Genomic DNA, 21,247 nt, shown 5'->3' with positions numbered 1-21,247 from the left:
TTTGTTCAGATTCTGGCACTACCAAAAGCCAATCTTGAGGCTCTGGGAAGGCTAAGGAAAAGGACTAGAAGGTGAGATTTGGCTAGCTGGAGAGACAGCAGTGCATCATGTTGTGCCTAGCCATTTTGAATGCACTGAGTCTGCTGCCCAGGTAGGACAAGCACTCCCTCCTCTGGCTGCCTCATTTTGGAAGAACACAAATAGCTACAACCCACTGATGGCTGCAGTGGCTGATGTGGAATGGGTTGTTGGAAAGGTTGATGTCCCCCCCCCTAACCTGCCTTTCTTCTGCCATGGGGCAAAGAACCAGACATCAAAACCAAAGAATCAACTCTGTAAGGCAGCCCTCCTGGGTTGGGTGGAAATGCCAGCTTTTCTATCTGTTGATGTACTCAAAATAACCACTTCCACCCACAGAGCAGCATGGAAGCTGCTTTCCAGATGGGCTGAACATTCAGGAAGGTGTTTCCCTTCCTAGAAACATTGCTTTCAAAGCAGTTATTCTATGACAACTACTGGGGGGAAAAGGGGAGGCAGAGCTAGAAATAAGCAGGATCTGGGAGATTCCTCCTTTGCTTTCCTCTGGGGAGAAACCAGAGGCCTCTAGAGGGCGGCACTGACCAGCCTTCTCCAGGAGATCAGCCTGAGAATCCGGGCAGATGTTCTGCTGGCCTCCCTTAGAATCCCAGGGCAAAAAAAAAGGCACCAACATGGGCAGAGAGAGCTGATTTTAGGACAAGGGGTTGAGCTGGTGTATCCAGGCAAAACTCTCCAGCATTCTGGCTTTTAAACGGCCAAATCTGCCAATTCCCAGAAAGAATCTCCAGAACATGGTCCACACAACAAATAAGTCAGGGTCTTTATGTCTTATATATTATTTATTACCACTGACTTCAATAGCCTTCTATTATGCAGAAAATAATTCTACCTTCAGAATGAACTTATTTAAGAAGCATCTTCAGTGTGAGTCAGTTGTACCTGTCAGATAATGAAAAATGGGTACAATATGCTGGCTTACAATGTAGTCTTTAGGTTAGAGATCATGGTTTACAGAGACGAATGAGCTGCTTGGGCTATCCTTCCAATGGAAGAGGATGCAGAGACTTTTTTTTTTGTGCAAAAATTCCTCCTTCATATATCAGACAAGAAGATCACATATTGCTTATTTTTGAAATCAAGAGGCACAGAGAATCACAAATCTTCAGGGCACTAGTCACATTGGGCAGCCAATTCAGAAATGTTGAGCTCAGGTGGAGCTTCTGCTGGGCTGCCGCTATGTACATCTGCTCTCCTAAGCTCTGTATAATAATCCCTTCTTCGGTAGCGTATTTTAAGGGCAGCTCACGAAGATGCTCTTTTAACAGGACTAATTTAGTTATCTGACAAGTCCGGGGCACTCAGCCTCCTTTGCTTGGTGAGGTCTACAAATGATTGCAGTAATTTTGCTTTCCAGGGACCCTCCAACTGCTAAGGGCTCTCCACCCATCTGCTCAGCCGGCTTCAGGGAAAGCCGAGCAGGTGGGGGGGGTCGCGAGTGGGCCCGGGGGTCCCGGGAGCCGCGGCGACGGAGCGGGCCTGACTGGGGCGCCCCGCCGTTTCTTCCGCCCGCCCGTCCCGGCCTCTCCCGGGCTCCGGGTGCGCGAGCGGAGGCGGAGGAGGCGGCGGCGCAGCCCCCCGCCCGGCCGAGTCCTCCCGCGAGCGCCCGAGTGCTAATGAGGCATTTCCACAGTGAATCAGCGGCCCGGAATCGCAGGGCGGCTAACTCGATCAGCGGCGCTGTCCCTCCGAGGCAGCCACTCGGCTAATCCTGTCAGACAGGCAGAAAAGCCCCGGAGCGGCTCGGCGCTTGCCCCGCCGCCCCCGCCCGGCCGCAGAGCGGGCCCTCCAGGCAGGCGCCGCCGCTGCCCCGACCCCGGCTGCTCCCTCCGGCTCGCCCGGCCGCCGGAGCCTCGGCTCATTTCCTCCAGATCTGATGAGGAGTCATTGGTGGACTCTCTCCAAGGATGCTGCTCCCAGATCATCTGTGCCTCCACCTGACCGGCAATCAGTGCAGCCCATCCTCAATTAGCTTAATCCTCCAAAGATCACCGGATACACCGGCTTCCTCCTAGGTCTCTGCCGTCCCGCTCTTGCTTCCAGACACGCGTCTCTCCCTGGGGTTTCAGACTTTCGTCCCTGGGTCAAGACTTCAGGTCCCGAAGCCTCCGCGGGCTTTCCCAGCCTGGCCAGAAGGAAGGAATCTGTTTGGTTTGCTTCTGCCACCTGGTGGCGGAAGGAGGAAACACTTCCTTCTGGAACAGTTCTGGGATGACTTATTTTTGCTCTCTAAGGCTGTATGTCTTTGCATCCTAGCATAATGTCGGAGGGGACCTTAGAAGTCATCTAGTCCAACCTCCTATTCAGTGCAAGGTCCCTTAAAACACTCTGCGGGGTGTGTGTGTGGCTCCAACCTTGGTCTAAAGAGGGCCAGGGCAAGGGAGTCCTGTTTCGCTCTCCAGACAGCCGTCCCTCCCATCTCTCGAACTCCACTTCCCTGCAGTTTCAACACATTGGCTGTGCTCTGCTGCCAGGTGGCAGTGAAGGGGGCCTGATAAGGGTCCCCCCCCAGAGAAGAGATGATGGGAGAAGGCCCACAGCGGGTATCCACAGTGGAGGGTAAATTGTACGATAGTTAGGACTCTGGCTATGTCTAGCCTAGATTTAGATGACAGCTGTCTTCTGCACTTGAGGGCTTGTCACAGAGAAGTGGGGATTGACTTATTACCCCAAGAATCCAGAGATCCCTCTCACAGTTGCTACTATTGAGCAAGGTACCACCTATATTATACCTGTGCATTTGGTTTTTGAGAGGTCAAGTCTCGCTGGTCTCCCCAAAGAGTGAGTGGCAGGTGTCAGCCTTCTCCCCCATCATGCACAAGCATTCGACTGAAGCACATCTCGTCTTCATGGAGCTGAAAATCTTTGTTTTGTTTTTTAAAAAAGTCCTACAAGTGACTGGTGTGGCTAGACGTTTTAAAGATCAGGATGTGGCTTCAGACCCAGGAAAAGAGGAGCAGCTCCTCCAAGGGCAGGTCTTCGTATCGTTGGGGGGCACGGAGTTGCTTTCTCCAGCCCTGGAAGAGAGGAGACGGGCAGGGCTTGCAGGCTCCCCAGAGGAAAAGCGGCTCCCGTCCCTTCAGAGGCTGCAAGTTCCTGGAGAAGCCCTGCAGCTCCAGCTTGCTGGCTGCTTGTCCTTGGCCGGAAGTGCAGGCGTCCTGACCCCAGAGCAGAGGAGCCGGATTCTCTCAGGAGATTGGGAGGAAAGGGAGAAAGTCCTCGGATCTCGTTTCATTCGACCAAATACCATTGGGACCACCTAGACCCTCCAACTCCCACTCTGCTCTTTTGTTCAGGGGCCATAATTGGACCACAGGAGGCCCAGTCTGGCAAGGGGGAGGGGAAGACAATCTGGGCAGCCTTAAGCTTAATGAGCCTCGGTATGGGGATTCTTCACTGATATGTTAAATATCAATTAAGTTAAAATAAAATAGAATAAAACATGATTTTTATTTATCTGGATTTTTATGCAGAGCAAGCAGCTGGACTTGATGCCCTAAACTGCCTCTTTCCATTCTAGGATTCTATTAACTCTGTTCATTGCTAGAAGCTCCCAGGATCCTTGGCTGCCAGTTTTGGAAGTCTGCTGGTGTGTTATGCCGGGAGTGAGCCAGTCCTGTGGGTGGCCTGAGTATGGCATTCATCAAGGACTTCCCTGCCTCCCCCCCACACACACACACTGGAGGATCGGCTTCTGCTCCTGCTGCTGGGGAGGTTGCCAGAAATAGCAGCCAATCCCTGGCAGCCTGAAAGAGATCACAGAAGACCTGCTAGGAAGCTGTGCAAAAATATTCCAGCAGCCCTTTGAACTGCTAAACTACTTTTGGGGAGTGTCAGCACTTGGGCTGACAAGGTGATAATTTATGCCAACATCACCCTTCTGCATGCTCTGTTCCAAGTGAACAAATGAATTACAGGTAGTCCTCGACTTATGACCACAATTTCAGAATCAGAATAGAGCTGGAAGGGACTTTGGAGGTCTTCTAGTCCAGCCCCCTGCTCAAGCAGGAGAACCTATACCATTTCAGACAAGTGACTGTCCAGTCTCTTCTTAAAAACCTCCAGTGATGGAGCGCCCACGATTTTAGGAGGCAAGCTGTTCCACTGATTGATTGTCCTCACTGTCAGGAAGTTTCTCCTTAATTCGAAGTTGCTTCTCTCCTTGATCAGTTTCCATCCATTGTTTCTTGTCCTGCCCTCTGGTGCTTTGAAGAATAGTTTGACCCCCTCCTCTTTGTGGCAGCCTCTCAAATACTGGAATACTGCTATCATATCACCCCAAACCCTGCAACTGTTCTTCATATGTTTTTGTCTCCAGGCCCTAGCAAGGCCCCTTTTGAACTATCGTCATGAAGAATGTACAGATACTGTTTCCCTCTATGGATAGAAGTAATCTTCATGTTTTTAATATATAAAACAGGTCCATCAATTGCCTTAACTAGAAAAGCTACAGAGCATATGGGAGCTGCATAAACACACACTGGAAGTTAGCATTAGCAGCAAATCATATTGAGAGAATATTTAGAGACGTTTTGCCTATGCGAGAGAAAGCCAAGCTGCTTTCCACCCCAAATCACATTCTCTTGGTACATTTAAATATAACATCTTTAGTCCAGAGCCTGCTATGCAGCACTTTTGAAAGGAAGGATAACAAAGGGAAAGGGGAAGAGAGGAAAGCTCCCCTCTTTCCTACATCTAAGTGTGCAGCAAACACATTCAAAGGGTAATTAGACTGAAAGAAATGACAGGTGGAATCAAAATTGGAGGCTAACAATTTGCCATATGGAGACAACCCCATTTTGTTAGCAGAAATTAAAGTAGATCTAGAATCATTCATTGGAAAATGGCGAGTGGACTATTAAATACTAAGAAGACAAAGATAATGTTAGCTGGCCTGGTGGGTGAACATACTGACAGTTGATGGCAAAAGGTGGGGCTCTGGGGAAACTCAAGAACGAAGGTGGGTGGAGAAGTAATAAGACTGGTCTTAAAAGAGGAAGGCAATGACAGGCTCCGAAAAAGATTTCAACCAGAACAGTGATTAAACCGTGGTCTGTTCAGTGAAAACCATGGCTCTAAAAAGTGGAGGCTGAAAGGAAAATGATAGAAAGAAGATAGAATTATGAGCTTTGGGGAAGGTTATTCTGATTGAAGCACAACCCAATACTGTAAATCAGTCTTGGATCAAACTGAGGTTGATCGGTGCTTCCTCGTTCAACAAGCAGAAGATCACCTGCTTTGGGGAGTGATGGAAGAGAGGGACAGTGAGGTTTGACAAAAGCAAAGAGAGTATAAAGAGAAGGCACCAAGTGTCTGAATGGACATATCAGGGATTATGGTCCTTGGCCAACTGAGATGGCTTTTGTCCATATAATCACCATCCAGGAGTCAAGCCCAATTTGTTAATATTAATTAACAAAACACAAAGACAAAAGTCACACAACGGATAAACTTCTGGCACAGCCACATTTTTCAGTAAGAAAAATGTTCAGCTTCTGGAAATCCTTTCTATGCTATATTCAGGCACCTCATTTAGGAGATTGGCAGCAACCCCAGAGCTCATGACATGGGCAAGATTCAGGAGCTGTCAGCTTACTTCTGGTTCCATGGTTTGAAATTGGGGCAATGCCGGCTTGGGAATAATGGCCTCAAGGTCATGATGAAACAAATGTACCAGGTGCTGAAAACAAGATTGTGAGTGCTGCAATTTGTTTTACTTTGCCTCTGTACAAACTGGAAATGAGGAATTTGCCTTGGATCTGCAGTAGCTGGGGGGGTGGATACTGATTGGATGACATTTTCTACTACTCCTATTGGTCAACCAGAGGGGAGAATTGATTGGCTCATGGTGTTCCTGGGCATTCTCCTTGTTTCCAAGTCTGTAGAAGTGAAGATGATTACAAATCAGAATAACACCTAACAGAGGTAGAAGGGGCCTTGGAGGTCTTCTAGTCCAACCCCCTGCACATGCAGGAGACCCTTTACCATTCCAGACAAATGGCTGTCCGTCTCTTCTTAAAAACCTCCAGTGATGGAGCATCAACAACCTCTGAATGCAAGCCATTCCTATTTCTCCCTGCAGCAAGGGCCAGCTTCTGTCTCCACGCGTCCCAAAGCCGCCCTTTCCCTCTGAATCCTCCTGTTGGGACTGGCACCATAAAACAATGTTTGCCCAGTGCAGTGGCGCATGGCAGCAGAGGCAAAAGAAGCTCCTCTGATGCACAGACATTGCCTGAACGCTGCAATATTCTTTGGGGTTGGTGGGCTGGGGTGCCCCGAATTTGCTCTCCTGGCTGCCTGTTTCACATAGTTATTTCTGGGACAGAAGGACAAGGGAGTGGATTCTGGACTCTCCTTGTCAAGTTTTCAGATTTGTTCATGACACATATTTTCAAGCCTTCCATTATCTTTTTCCGTTTTAAGTATTCTTTAGTTTTGTTTAATGAAGTGGAAAACATTTGCCCAAAAAAGTGATTGGCTTGCTCTGACAGATATATTAAAGGTTTGTTCTGTAATCACTGGGTGATACTTTTATCATATTGTTTATTCATTTACTAATCCTATTGTTCATTTGTATTTATTGCTGCATACTATATATTTGTTTATGTATTTTCAGGAATTTTATTTATTTATTTATATAGCATTTTTCCAGAGTTTTTTTTTTACTGTTTTCTGTATCATGGTTTACTAAATATTCAATTTTAGAAAGATTATCATGAGTTTAAAATGTAAGAATTAGGAGGAAAGAAACTGGTTGTTGTTTTTTAATGTTATTTCATACTGTAAGCCTGGAGTGGCAGAGTGAGGAAACCTGAAAGAAGCTGGTCAGTTTTGGCTCTCTTCCCCACAGAGGTGTTCAAGAGATCTGTTGGGTTCCTTTTCCAGGATTTCTGTGACCATGGTCTTTCCAATCCTCCCGCTAACAGGTTTCCAATCCCAGCAACCTTCCTGGTTTCTAGACAATTCCTGGATGTTACCATGGTGATTCATGACCTAATTAAAGTCACTGGAGTGGTACCCACATTTTCCCATCAAAACAACAAATTCACATCTTTTCTCCAATATTCTTCCAGCCTATTTAAAGAAGTCTCAATCTGGGTCAGCGGTAAGAAATGGGAGGTGTTTACTACCATCAGCCTGCATACACACTCTTTTCAAATAGACCAAGGGCTAATAGGTCAGAACTCAGTGTCAGGGCCCACTTCAAAGCCTCATCCCAAGAAAGCAGGACTCGTGGAAGCAGTTTCTTTCCAAAAGGAACTTTTATTAGGAGAAGGTGATAAAAGGAAAGAATGGGTTCTGACACTCAGTATGATTTTCATTTATCTTGCTTACCTAGTTTACTATCAAGATATGGATAACATCAAGTGGAGCCCCAGATCTCCCCCCCCCCGCCCAATCTTGATCTAGCTGCCTTACCATCCCCAAGAATGCCCTCATTACCTCTGGGGATTTTTTTGAGATAATTCCTATCTACACAGCTCCACAGTATCAAGATGCCTGAAATAGGGATACATTTTTCTGTGTCGCCTTGTTAAAGCCATGTTAAGGTATACAGCTACCTCCATGAAATCTGAATAGCATATTTAATGATGCATGGGAGCTTTCTAGTCATTGGACATTATTTTCTGTGCAGAATAGAAATAAAGGATTGTGTTGTGTGTAGAATAATGTACATAAAGATGAGCAGATCTGGCAAGTTTGTTAAGATATTTAATAGCTGGAACAGTAAAGTGGATAATGGGCCAGAACACACAGTGGTGGTAGATCAGTTGGAGAGTGGAGGCTCCCCAGTGAGGCAATCTAAGTTATGACTGGTTGCTGGGTGTAAAGGAGGTTTCCCTTTTTCCCGCCTTTTTTTCTTCTGTTTGCTGTTCTGTGATTTTCCTGATGATTTACCTCATGATGTAGTGGTGTGCCTGACTATCTTGTCTATTGTAAATATAAATGTTAAATGTATTTATTTATATAAAGCTACAAGTTCATGTCAGCGTCTCTGCGCAATCCCGACCAATTTTCATGTAGTCCTGCTGAGCTGATGCGCCTCTTCCTTGGCGCCTACCAGGATAGGTGCCTCAGGAGATGAGGGACTCTCTTTTGTGGAGGTATTTCAAATGAATCCAATGGCCTTTCTCAGGGTTAACAATATGGTGGATTTCTGCTCTGGGCAGAGGTAGGACAAGATGGTCTCCAAGGTCCCATCCAACACTTACATTCTGTGATTTTATTTTCAAAAATCACCTAATCCCAACACTTGTATGATCAGAAAGCATCTGTTGTGAATCCTGTTGCCATTTCATTCAACAAGTTAAATCTGTTTTTTCCACAGTAAAGCCCCCATTAAGAAACAAACTGCAATGGGAGCTCCCTCTGCATTACTTTTTAGGAATTAGCGAAAACATACCCAGCCTTTTAGTGTGAGCCTGGTGCTTTGGCTGAGTTTGGGGGGATTTAGGAAGGTGGCCTTCTGGATGGCCTCCTCAGAGGAGGCCTGGAGGCTGGCGGGAAGGAGGCGGCCGCGTCTTTCCCGCCTCTGAAGACTGGACTAAACTGAGCTCAGCGGCTGTTCCTGGGCATCTTCTTGCCTCAGCCCGGAACTCTTAGCCGCCCCCGCTGACACCCCCCCCCAGCAGGCGGACCGCCCGTTGCTCCTTCCTTTACCCCGGGGCTTGAGGCGCAGAGCCACCCGCGGACGAGGCGCCAGCTGGGCTGAGGCGGCACACCGGCCGCCAGATGGCCCCGGGGTTCAGGGAACGCAGGCGAGGAGTGCCAACTTCCCCTGCGGGGGGGGGGGGCATCAGCGTCCCCATCTCGCACGGGCGAGGCCCCTTTCGACCCGACCCGCCAAAAGCCGGGTCTGCAGGCGTGGGGAAGGGGCGGCTCCTTGGCGTTGGGAGGCGCCAGAGGGAAGCTCAAGATAAGCCTCGGGCAACGAGCCGCGCGGCGGCCGCGGTTGCCAGGACGGGCCCCGGCCGGGAGGGAGCCGCTTCCCGGGCTGCGCCGCTGCCACCTGCGCCGCCCCGCCCCGCCCCGGCCCCGCCCCCCTCCTGCGGCGCGCGCGGCCACCAGGGAGGGAGGGAGGGAGGAGGGGAGCGGTGCTCCTCGGGCGGGCGGGCCGGCGGGGCGCGCGCAGCCTCCCAGCGCCGCGGCGCTGCCGCAGTTTTCCGCTGTCCGCGGTGCTGAGAGCTGGCGGCGGCGGCGGCGGCGGCGCTGTCCGGCCAACCTGCCGCTCAGGTGATCGCGGAGCTGGAGGCGGCCGGACCGCGCTGAGCCAGGCGGCGGCGGGCATGCGACAGGCGGGCGGACGGCGCGCGGGGCTCCGGCCTGCTGGGGCTTCGCTGAGCCGAACGACGTTGCGGTTGCTGTGGCTGTGAGCTTCCCTGTGCCCGCACTATGCAGAAGGCACTGCGCCTGAACGACGGGCACGCCGTCTACCTGGGGCTGCTGGCCAAGAAGGACGGGGCCCCGCGGGGCTACCTCAGCAAGAGGAGCTCCGACAACACCAAATGGCACCCCAAGTGGTTCGCCCTCCTTCAGAACATGCTGTTCTATTTCGAGAATGACTCCAGTTCCCGGCCGGCTGGCCTCTACCTGTTGGAAGGGTGCCTGTGCGACAGAGCTCCTTCACCCAAGCCCAAGGATCCGCTGGAGAAGCAGGTGGGATGGGAGTATGTCGGGGAGGGGGGAGGGAGGGAGAGGGCACACTGCTGGAGAAGAGGAGAGGGGCTGGTGGACTCTGAGCCAGGCCAGCCTCTTTGGGGGTGCCCCTCTGCAGGGAGAGATCATGTTCGGGAATGTCTCAGGTGCATTTGGCTGCAGGCAAACCCAGACTTCACCACCAAGGGCTTGTGATAACCATCCTCCCCCTTTCCAAACCTCCTTGCCCCCCCCTTTGCTGCCTAATGAGCTGCATCAGAAGCTGATCCTCCCCCCTTCAGCACCCAAGGCTCAAATGGCAGGAGCTTCCCCTCCCCATCTTGGAGACATCCAGCCAGAAAATAAGTTAAATGAAGCTGCCTGTTTCTTTATAAAATTAATTAGTCAGCATACTAAAATACAATGCTCCAGGTGGAGGATGTTGTAGGAGGAGAGCTCTGTTAGTCTTTGTGGCAAAAAAAAAAAAAGTCTAGTAACATCTTTTCAGATTAAAAGGGTCAATAAAATGCCTTTTAATAAAATTGGTTAACTTTAAAAAGTGCTAACAGACTCCTCCTGATTTTCTGGGGGAGGAAAGGAGGAGGCTGTGCTCATCTGCAGCCATTCACACTCCCATCTTCTTTCAAATCTGCCTCCCCCAGCCCCACCACCCTCTCTCGACCCCTCCCTCAAGCCAGCCCAGGCCAGCCCACAGGCCTGAAGTGGCAAAAAGCTGGCAAGCAGCCCAGCCTTGACAGATTTCCTAATCTCCTGGGCCCAGAGCCAGTCAGTCTCAGCCCAGTTGCTCAGGAGTTCCAAACTGCCCCCTGGGCTGCACTGCACAGCGAGAGAAACCTCAGCTCCATGCTGGAAATGCACCCCCAGACTCTGTCCCCAGCCCTGCAAATTGGAAGAGCTTGTGAAGCTCCTTGAAGAACTGATCCTACTTGGAACCAGCATACTCAGTAACCCAGGAGACCATATCGGAGGCTAGCTTGCAAGTGCAGATATTGGGAAGCAAGAGTCTGGGTGGGGGGGTGGGGGGGTGTCTCATGACAAGGAGGAGCCTCACATGACTCTGTAGATTTGGTAGATTAAAGAAGGAAAGGATCGTCCAGCCAGAGCCAAGAGCAAAGGGGGCCTCGCACGGATAGCGTTGTCCTCCAGTAAGGTGTTGACATTGGGGCACCAGAAAGGCAGACCTTCCTTTCCCAAATGGGAATGATTTTATAGCCAAGGGGCAGATGGGCAGATTGCCTGCCTCTTCCACTTCACCCTCTTGTGGTGAGGTGTTTCTCTCTTTCTCTCTCTGGTATCCTATATAGAAAGCCTGTTTTCAAAACCTTTTTCTGCTTTCACCATTCATTTCCAATATAATCTCGGCAGCAATATTTATTTGGTGTTTTTAAATATTCAAAGCATTTCATTACCTCAATACACTCTTGGAATGGTAGCCCAGGCCATTCCCATATTATCCCAAAGGGGTGAGACTGTTGAGATTCCAGACTGCCTAAAGGAGGAAATCTAGTCTTAACATGTTCAGGAAGAGAACCACATTGCGTCTTCTGGAGTCAGATGAAAGGTGGGTCACTTGGTCTGCTGCTTGCACAGCTTCCCTTGATAGGAATGCCAGGGCATCCATTCCCCTGTTGCATGTCCTCCTTGCTGGTATTTTAGGAACCAAGAGGAAGAAAACAGGTGGAGAAGGACCTGACCTGGGCCGGTTTCTAGTAACTGCTCATTCTGGCCCAAGTGGCCAGCTGCCAGACCACATGGCAGGAGACGTCTAGTTCAGGCCAGGCCAGTGAGGTTCTCAAGAAAGCTCATTTGGAGGATTGGCTGCTACTGCTTTCTTGGCCCCTACTTCCTCAGGGGCGCTTTGGGAAACCCCCCTCAACTGTGGGGTCCTAGATCATCTTTTGCTACAGATGATCACAAGGGACTATCTGTTTCTCAAGTTTTCTGTGGACATAATAGTCTTCCACATCTTGGTTATTCAAAGCATTTTTCCTGTCTCAGATCAACACCAAAACAACTGCATTAAATTACAATTAAAGGACTCCCTGCAATTAATTATTGCAGAATCTTATTCCACTCTGCCTTATTTCTGCTCCATGTATATGTACATGTTCTGGGGACCATTTCTGAGTCTTCGTGATGGGTCATCGTCTCAGCTCTGCTTAAGTGTAAGTCATGAGTAGGAGAAAGCATGGCTACCTTTTAAGCAGTTTCCAAAGCCAGAGTAGGTGCTCCAACACTGGAGGTTTTTAAGGAAAGATTGGACAACCATTTGTCTGAAATGGTATAGGGTCTCCTGCTTAAGAGGTGGGTTGGACCAGAAGACCTCTGAGGTCCCTTCCAGCTCGGTTATTCTGTTAAGAGCCAAAGAACGGCTGCCAGCTGAATAGGCAGGAAGGACTCAGCAACCCCCTGGCTCTCTGCTTCTTGCTGCAGAGGCAAACGGGATGCAGAGAGAAACGCTCCAGTGACTTCTACTGTAATTCCCTGAAAATGCATTGGTTTCTTCCTATCCCTTATTCTTTAAGCAGCCTCTCTCTCGCCTCACTTTGGCCTTTCTGATATAGGCACCCTATATGCATATATGCATGCATGCATTTGTGTGCATGTCTCTGCCAATCTATTAGGCAACAGCACCAGAGGGAGGGGCAGGGGGCTGGAAGGGAGCTCAGTCCAACTGCTGACTGTTGCAGGATCCCCATGATCATGTGATCAAAATTTGGATGCTTGACAACTGGCATCTATTTGTGACGATTGCTGTGTCCCGGGGTCATATAATCACCTTTTGCGACCTTCTGACAAGCAAAGTCAATGGGGAAGCCAGATTCACTTAACAACCGTGTTACTAATTTAAGAATCGCAGTGATTCACTTAATAACTGTGGCAAGAAAGGTCGTAAAATGGGGCAAAATTCAGTTCACTTAGTAACATAAATTTTGGAGTCAACTGTGATCATAAGTCGAGGACTACCTGTATTAAGTCTGTATTTGATATATTAGCTCTGTACTTTTATAAATATGAGATAACAATTGTTAAATTAACATCTAACAGTTAAATGTTAATCAAGCTAGATTCAATAATTCCATGTATTGTTTTAGATATTTAATAGATCAATTGCTTTATCAGCTATTGATTTATTCTCCTTCTCCCTTCTTGAAAGTTTGGGGTAAGGGTTAGGGTCCCTGTCATCATCTTTGCCAGAATTTTGATCGACTACCAGCCCAATGATGAGGTGTTTCCTTCAGTGCTCTAAGATGCAACATAGCAGGCCCTGGAGTTTTAAAGTGTTTAGAGCAGGGGTAGTCAACCTTGGCTCTTTTATGACTTGTGGAATTGAAGTCCACGAGTCATAAAAGAGCCAAGGTTGATTACCCCTGGTTTAGAGATTTCCTGATTAGATTTCTGTCAAGATGAATTTACAACCCTGTTTCCTCAACCTAGAAATGCCAGCCTCTTCTCACACAACAGGTCCACTAAAGGGGCCAAGGGTCCTGCCTTTTCTTTGCTCTCTGCTGGCCTTGCTTGGGCTCCATTGGTTTTGACTCTGCTTCTTCTTGCATTGTCAGCAAACCCTTTTCTTCTTTTGAGCATCCTCTGCTCCCTTCAACTCATTCTGAGCACCAGAACTTTCTAACAACCTCTGTAAAATTCTGGACATTCCCGCTGTACTTGTGATTCTTTCTCTAGAATGTGCCCTCTTCTGTTCTGCTTCTTTGGCTGTCTTCCCTTGGTACTCATTTGGAATAGTCTGTGCTTTTAGCATCTCCTTTTTAATTAATTTCTGTCCACCTTGTGCTCATCTTCTCATTTACATCTAATTGTTCTGTATGGATTAAAACCCACTTTCTGGTAGACATACTTTCAACATGAGTTTGATTTCCTTAGGAGAATCTTCCATACATGGTTCCCTATCCTAATATTACTGTGGCATCCACTTGGCCTAGTAAGATTTCCTGATTGAGTCAGGTAAAGCAAAGATAGCTAAAGTTCATGTACTTTCTTCTACCTTCTGAGAGAGAAAATGCCAGCAAAATAGTAAGTTGGGGATTTCCTCAAAGGGCCATGCTTGGCAGAGTTTGCCTGCTAACACATGTTAGGGCAGTTAAAGTCTCCCATTATTACCATTTCATGTCTCTGGAAAGATCTTTGCTTTTGGTAATCATTTCCATATTTTTTCCGTAGTTGAATTGTCAGTAGTAGATAGCAATTATAAGCATTGCTTTTATTCATTGTTCTGAATGCTTTAAACAATATACTTTTAACAGCACCAACAAGTACTTTTCCTTGAATTGAACTGTAGATTTTATAGTTCAGCTGCTGCTGCTCTTCCTCCTCCTCTCCTTCTATAACTTCTTTTCAAGAAGATTCATTTCTTCCTTCTCAGTCATGAGAGCCATCCTACCAACTCTCCAAATATGATCTCATTTGATCATATTTCCCATATTGTGATGGATAATGCCATGAGCTGGGAATATTCTTGATTGTTCATTGTGTAATAGGAAGAGATAGTTATAATTATGCTGTCTCCTTTATTTCTGCAGGATACAAATCCTTATTTCAAATTCTTCTGGAGTTTTATCTCCAATCTTAATAAGACAACCTTGGAAGATGTGGATACTCTATCACTGGAAGTTTTCAAGGAGAGGTTGGACAGCCATTTGTCCGGAATGGTTTACTGTCTCCTGCTTGAGCAGCGGATTGGACTAGAAGGTTCCTCCCAATCATATGTTCTAGGATTCAATAGAAAGGCTTCTTCATCAACATGGAAAAGCTTCTATGGTCCCTTCCCTCCCTGCTCATCCTTTCTCCCTGGCCTTCCACCTCCTCTTCCTCCTCTTACTATAGCCCATAAGTATTTATCTAAGGTTTTTAGTTGGAGTTGTACCTCAAAAGATTAAATCTAAAATTCTCCTGATTAGGGTCACCACACTTCACCACACATTTTTAACTACTCCTTGTGCCCCGCAGCCAATCGTTCAAGACAGTGGCTCCTGAAAACAAATCTCTACTGTCCACGGCCTTTGTCTAACTGCTCAGTTTAACTGGCAATTTCCCTTTTCCTGAATGAGAAACCACCTGAAACTCCAGAATATTGATTTCCTTCCAGAATCCACAATGATGCAGTTCTAGCTGTTACTGCAGAATCATCTTTCCCCATATAGAATAGCAGAAAGGGGAAATTGACAGTCAGCTTGATAAATCTTGGAAATTGTTCTGTCACATTGCTAATCTGTGCTCCTGAGAGACAAACTTGTTTCATGAGACACTGGGCTTATTGTCATCTTTCATTTTTATTCCACATTGAAGGGAATCAGCAGCTTCCAGGTATGCCATTTTGCAGGATGAATTGTGACTCCTTCTGCCCTTCAGGGATCCACTCTCCTGACTTCCTTTCCAGAATCTCTTTCCTCAACTGAAGATTAAACACCTCTTTTTTTTGGTTAGGGTTTGAATTTGATTCTGAGTTCCAGGGTTACAAAATACTTTCTCCATTTCTCATTTCTGGCTGTCCTTCTTGTCTCTTTTTTATAGGCACTTGCGTGTGTGTGTGTGTGTGTGTGCGCGCGCGTGTGCGCATGCATACACACACACACACACAGAGAACACCAGTTCCTTTTGTTATATATATTTTATTTCATCCAGCATGCCTTTGCTCTTTATTATGACCTGACAGACAGTCACTCACTGTTCCTAGCTGTTTTTTCCTTCAGGCACCGGAGCCTGCGTTTGCTGCAAAGGACTCCTTAGTTGTGCTCAGAAGTTGGAGATGCACACCATAAGTCTTGCAAGTCTCCTTTTAGAGTGTCCTTTCTCTATTTTCTCTTGGGCTGAGGAAATGGATTTCTCAAGGCATAGCCTATTCCTTCTCTAGGAATGCAAGAGGAACACTGTTTCCTCCCCCTGGCTCTTGTTCATGCTTCGCACAGCCCTCCCTTTTCCCCAAAGCTCAAGATCTATAAATACCCTTATGTGTCCTCTGGTACAGGCACAACTGCTGGCTGAAGCGTTACCAAGTAGATTAAAGGTGCTAGTCCTGTCGATCCTCGGTTTGGGAAGCTGTCCCTGTGCAAGCATGGAGGCATTTGGAAGTGAGCAGAAGACATGCAGCCCTCTGTCCTTTCATCAATTCAGAAATCAGTTCTGATTTAAGATCAGAAAGAACGGCATATCTTTTGCAGGATAAGGCCCTGCACACATTGGCATAGACGTGTGCTATGATTTGCTGCCCTTCACGTAATCAGCATGTGCCAGTGAGAAGAGCTATATTTAGATGAGAAAACCCTCATCTCCTTGGCCTCATCCGCAATGTTTCCAGGGTGCTGCTGAAACTGTATCCAGCAGGATGCCCTTGAAGCAGGCAAGCCAGATTGTGTGTGTGTGGGGGGGGGGAACAGAGATAATTGGAAGCTCCCCAGTGCAAAAACCTGGCTGATCAGCATCTCAAGAGCCATTGGCATGACCTGGCACACTTCCAGGGAGCTCTGCCATCCTTTGGCATAGCTCTACCCCTTAGTTCCCCCCAAACTGCTGAGTGCTCTGTCTCATAGCAGGTGGGGTCAGTGAGAAAAGGCCACGCAAAGCTCCGACGTCTCTTGTGTAGGTCTAGGTGACATTTCTAGGCTCAGCAAAGGGAGCCACGATCTGCTCTTTGCTTTTTCTGTCGCACTTTCTTTCTCAGCACAGAACCCAAAGGCCTCGGGAGGGAAAAGGCGGAGATGTATCGGGAGTGATCCAAGTGTTATGGAAAAGGAAACTGGTCCCAAGCCATTAATCAGGCAGAGCAAAGCCCAGGTAACCTGAGCACTTGCTGATTGGGTGGCAATCCCTCTCTGGACTCCTCTGGGACGTCCGCAGGGCAAGAGCCGTGGCTGCGCTCAGTTAGAATGTGGCCATTATCCTTCCAAGCAGCCTCTTGACCTATTTTGGCAAAGATGCCGACACCCCTATTCCGCCTGTTTAGAAGCTCAGGAACATGCGGTGAGCAGTGCTAGGTGGAGCAATTGCCCAGAGCAGTCTCAACCTGGCAAGGAAGGCCCCTGTGCTCACCACCTGGCAGCCCCGACCACTGTGGGAGCTGGGGGTCGATCTCTGCCTGCCAGGATCTCCCCCCAGGTTGCATTTGGAGTCTCCACTGATTAGAGCTGTGGAAGCAGAAGGGGGCAGCTAAGTGCTTCCTTGCTTGTTTCCCCACTTAATCGATTGAATCTGTGGCTATCCAGAATATTCCGTTTCCTAGGAGACTGTAGAAAGGAGAGCAAATGAACTGCAAGAACTCTTTTGCTGGGCTAGAAGCTTCCCTGATGAAAATTAACACAACAAGAATAAATGCCAAAGGAAGCTAAAAATAGCCTGTCCTAAGTCTGCTCAGCTCCTCGACAAGGCAGCCTGAAACAAACCGGGGCCTCCCCCCTCTGTTTGGCTGAGACCAAACACCAGGGCTTATTCAACAGGCTGACACGTCCATGAAGTCTAGAATTAAAGCAATAATTAATATCCGATCAAAGCTATTTATTAAAAACTATTAAAGGCTCACAGCATACAGTGCAGTCATGTAATCGTTTGGTATTTGGTGGTGGAACTGCAGTTTATAGGTCAATAGCTCTTCAGTTAATGCATCTTAATGGCACTGGGCAATACCCAAGACATCGAAGATGACGTGCTAAAAGGCCTTTCTGAGATCCACAGCAGTTGCCTCTAAGTTTCCTTTCAGACCTTCCGTCCTGATTCCTCTCTGCACTGCAGAGACTCCACACCCCTCAGGGCAGCCTCTTCCACGGTGCAACAGCTCTTAACCTCAGGATGTTCTTGCTCATGTTCCACCAACATCTCTTTCCTTGTACTTTCTGATCCTCTCCCAGGGAACAGCTTTGTGCTCCATCTTGTGACACGTCTCTCCCCAAAGTCCTCCATCCTGCAGTCAAGGCTGAGCCCTGCCCTTCAGTCGTTCCTCATAAGTGACTCCTTCCAAGTCCCTGGTTGTCTTGGTTGCACATCTGACTTGTGCCAATTTTTCAGTGAAAATCCTTCATGACCAACACAGCCTGTAGAAAAAAAAAAAAGAATTGTCTTGATGTTTTTGTTGAAGTAGCCCAGGATTGCATCTGGCGGTTGGCTGGGTGGTTTTCCCAAATACATCAAACTGTTAGCTCATATTCAGCTTAGGATTCAGCAAGGCACAAGATTCTTTCTCTATATATTGTTGCCTGCTATGATTTTCCCTAACCTAACCTATATCCTGACCCTTGATTTTTTCCTAACCAGAAGTAAAAATTTGCTTTATCTCTGTTGAATTTCATCTTGTTGGGAGGGGAAGCATGCAGGTGAGGCTTGGACTCAGAGAGGCCAGCCTGGGTTGTTCAACATCTTCAAGGCCAGCCGTCCTGGGAATGGCATGCACGAGGGCGGTGGGGAGCATCTGGACCAGAGACGTTCCCAAAACCTCTTCCTGGCCGATGATTGGACTCCGTCTGCCTGACTATTGGGTGGTGGGTTATTTTCAATTTGTCTTTTTCGTGTGTGTTGGCTTCAGACCTTGCCTGGCTTTTGCCGCATTCTGTTCTTTCTTAGTAAAAGTACCTTTTCTCTGAATCTATGGAGCCAAGGGTTTTCTTTCCTAGGAATTGATTGGAGGCAGCCCTGACACTTATTGTGATTCTGATTTTTAGTTTGTTGGTTTTAATGTTCTATAAATTTTATTATTTTAAGCCATATTGAATCTTTGCGAAGAAAAAGATGGGGTGGTATGAATGTAATAATAAATAACAGAAAGACCATTTCTCTTTATTTTTATAGCATTATTTTACGGTTAACTTCAATCATGAGAACCAGAAAACTCTGGAGCTGAGAACCGAGGATGCCAAGGATTGTGATGAGTGGGTAGCAGCTATCAGTCATGCCAGGTAAGGACCTCTGGCAGCAATGCCTCCCCAGGACAGCTCCTGACAGGCTGAGCCTGAGGGAGGGAGAGAAGCTGGAGGGAAGGGCTGCCTTGCTGCTTCCCATTATCTGAGGGGCTGGTGGGGGAGGGGGCACGCAGGGGGCTTCCATCTTTCATGAGCTGTCCACAAGCAGCCACTCTGAGAATTCTTGGTTTGCTTTTTTTAATAGTTTTAAGGCTTTTATAATCAATAATGATAGTGGTTTTAAATAGAATAGAATAGAATAGAATAGAATAGAATAGAATAGAATAGAATAGAATAGAATAGAATAGAATAGAAGGGACCTTGGAGGTCTTCTAGTCCAGCCCCCTGCTCAAGCAGGAGAACCTGTACCATCTCAGACAGGTGATTGTCTCTAGTCTCTTCTTAAAAACCTCCAGTGATGGCACGCCCAAGATTTCTGGAAGCAAGCTGTTCCACTGGTTGATTGCCCTTACTGTCAGGAAGTTTCTCCTTAATTCCAGGTTGTTTCTCTCGTTGATCAGTTTCCAACCATAGTTTCTTGTCCTTCCCTCTGGTGCTTTGGAGAATAATTTGACCCCCTCTGCCTTGTGGCAGCCCCTCAGATAATGGAACACTGCTTTCATGTCTCCTCTATTTCTTCTTTTCTTTAGACACTAGCCAAACCCAAGTCCTATAGCCATTCTTTGTATGTTTTAGTCTCAGGCCTTTGATCATCTTAGTTGCTCTTCTCTGAATTTTTTTCCAAATTCTCAACATTTTTTTTGTAATATGGTGACCAAAATTGGCTGCAGTATTCCAGGTGTGGTCTTACTAGGGTTTTATAAAGCGGTAATACATATTTCTTTTGTTCTTAGTTTTGTTGTATGCAGCTCAGAATCTCTTTTGGTGAGATGGGTGGCTCTATAAATTAGCTAAAGTAATAAAACAAAAAAGGGAACAAGTGACGGGTAGAGGCACCCTAGGTTTTATTTGTTCTTATCAGGTATCATCCAGTTACTGGAAGGATGATCAAGAAAATTACATGATCCCCTAAAACTTTAACCTTCTGTCTTTAAGATTTGAAGTCTATGATGAAAAGATTGTAGCTGCACTTGACAGAATTGTTTGTCTCCACATGCAGTAGCAGAAAGTATAATTTCTGGAAATGGAAAGTCCTCATATGTTAATGGATTTGGTCAGCATCTGTTTGTCTCTATTCCTTGTAGCAATAGATCAGCAACTCTCAGCCCTCTTGTCTTCTGGCCAGGGATAGCTGCTTTTCTTCTGTCCTTCAGGGATCCATTCTTCACCCTCTTGCTTAGCAGTTCAAAGTCTATTTCCTCTGTGGGGGTCTGAACAATAGTGGATCCCACAAAGTTGCACTGCTTTTAACCTTGTAAGCTGCCCAGAGTAGCCTTGTGATAAGATGGGCAGCAATCAAATGTAATAAATTAATATAAATACATAGTAAGCAAAGAAACAAAGAAATAAAAGCTGTTCCTGCTTGATAGCTACCTCTAAGAATTGCATATTGAAGGCTGTGCCGAAGGAGGGCTAAAGAGCCTTTTGGCAGAGTTCTTTCATTTGGATTCCTGCACAAAATAGGGGGCTGCATCTGAGGGCCTCAAAGGTTGCTTCCAATCCAACTGTCCCCAAATCCTATGATTCCGTAAAACTTCTTAGCAATAGCAGATGATCAGAAAAGATGCTGGAAGTGAATTATCAGGTTGAAAATAATTTGCTCCACAGGAAAAGCCTGGCCCGGGAGCCCACTGTTGCTGTGCAGCGAGGCTGGGGGCATCACAAATGTCAGGCCTGGGGGGTTTTTGGAGCTGGCAGAAAGGAGGACAACTTTTAACAGTTCCTCTATCTCTGCCGTCTCTTCTCACAGTTACGGGACTCTCGCCACAGAGCACGAAGCCTTAATGCAGAAGTACCTCCATTTACTTCAGATTGTGGAGACCGAAAAAACAGTTGCCAAGCAACTCAGGCAACAAATTGAAGATGGAGAAATAGAGACAGAGCGCCTGAAATCAGAGGTAGGGAGCCCAGCCTCAAAACGTGCTGCCAGCAGCTCGAAGTGCGAGGGAATTGGGTATGTGGCTATTTTGAGCGCCATTCCGTCATGCCGCCTGCTTCGCGTGCAGGGGCCCTGGCCAAACGCCTCCAAGCGCCTGGCTTCCTGCCAGCAAGAGGGTTCCTGATGCACAGGTGAGGCAAATGGTGAGCAGATCCTGAACAGGCATCTGGGGAGGCACTCAGTGGGTCACGAGACTCCATGACTTGGAGTTCCTGGGACAGGGAACTTCCTGTGTTGAAAGCCATTGTGACCCAATTGGTTTTGATTGGAAAAACCCTCTCTGTGGAGCTCCTGAGACCTAAGGGCAGACACGGTATCCGTGGATAGCAAAAAATTGCAGTATTTGTCTGGAAGAGAATAGAGTATAGTTCTGGCAGGACAAAAATTGTACATCAAGGGATTTTGGAAAAATCTGGCTCCATAATATCTGGAAATGTCCTTTGTCTGTATTCTGACAGCTTAGACTGTAAATCTCTTTAAGCCCGGAAGTCCACAGTAGGAGACTCTAGGAAAGTGTGACAGTTATTTAAAAAGG

The 21,247-nt window shown here is 47.3% G+C and overlaps 1 protein-coding gene across 1 annotated transcript in view; it reads left to right on the top strand.

The window, feature by feature from the left end:
• Window positions 1-9,218: 9,218 nt before the first annotated feature.
• Window positions 9,219-21,247, top strand: part of RASGRF1 (Ras protein specific guanine nucleotide releasing factor 1) — a 30,152-nt gene continuing 18,123 nt past the window's right edge. The window contains exons 1-3 of the mRNA XM_039361988.1: window positions 9,219-9,753; window positions 18,544-18,650; window positions 20,524-20,671. Of these exons, the coding sequence (XP_039217922.1) occupies window positions 9,490-9,753; window positions 18,544-18,650; window positions 20,524-20,671 (519 nt within the window). The 5' untranslated portion in view covers window positions 9,219-9,489. The remainder of the gene's footprint in view (window positions 9,754-18,543; window positions 18,651-20,523; window positions 20,672-21,247) is intronic.

This window comes from Crotalus tigris, unplaced genomic scaffold (genome assembly GCF_016545835.1).
Source record: "Crotalus tigris isolate CLP2741 ecotype Arizona unplaced genomic scaffold, ASM1654583v1 scf7180000019364.2947544272:3078424, whole genome shotgun sequence".
In the NCBI taxonomy this organism is placed as follows: Eukaryota; Metazoa; Chordata; class Lepidosauria; order Squamata; family Viperidae; genus Crotalus; species Crotalus tigris.
This window is presented reverse-complemented; position numbering and strand designations above follow the sequence as displayed.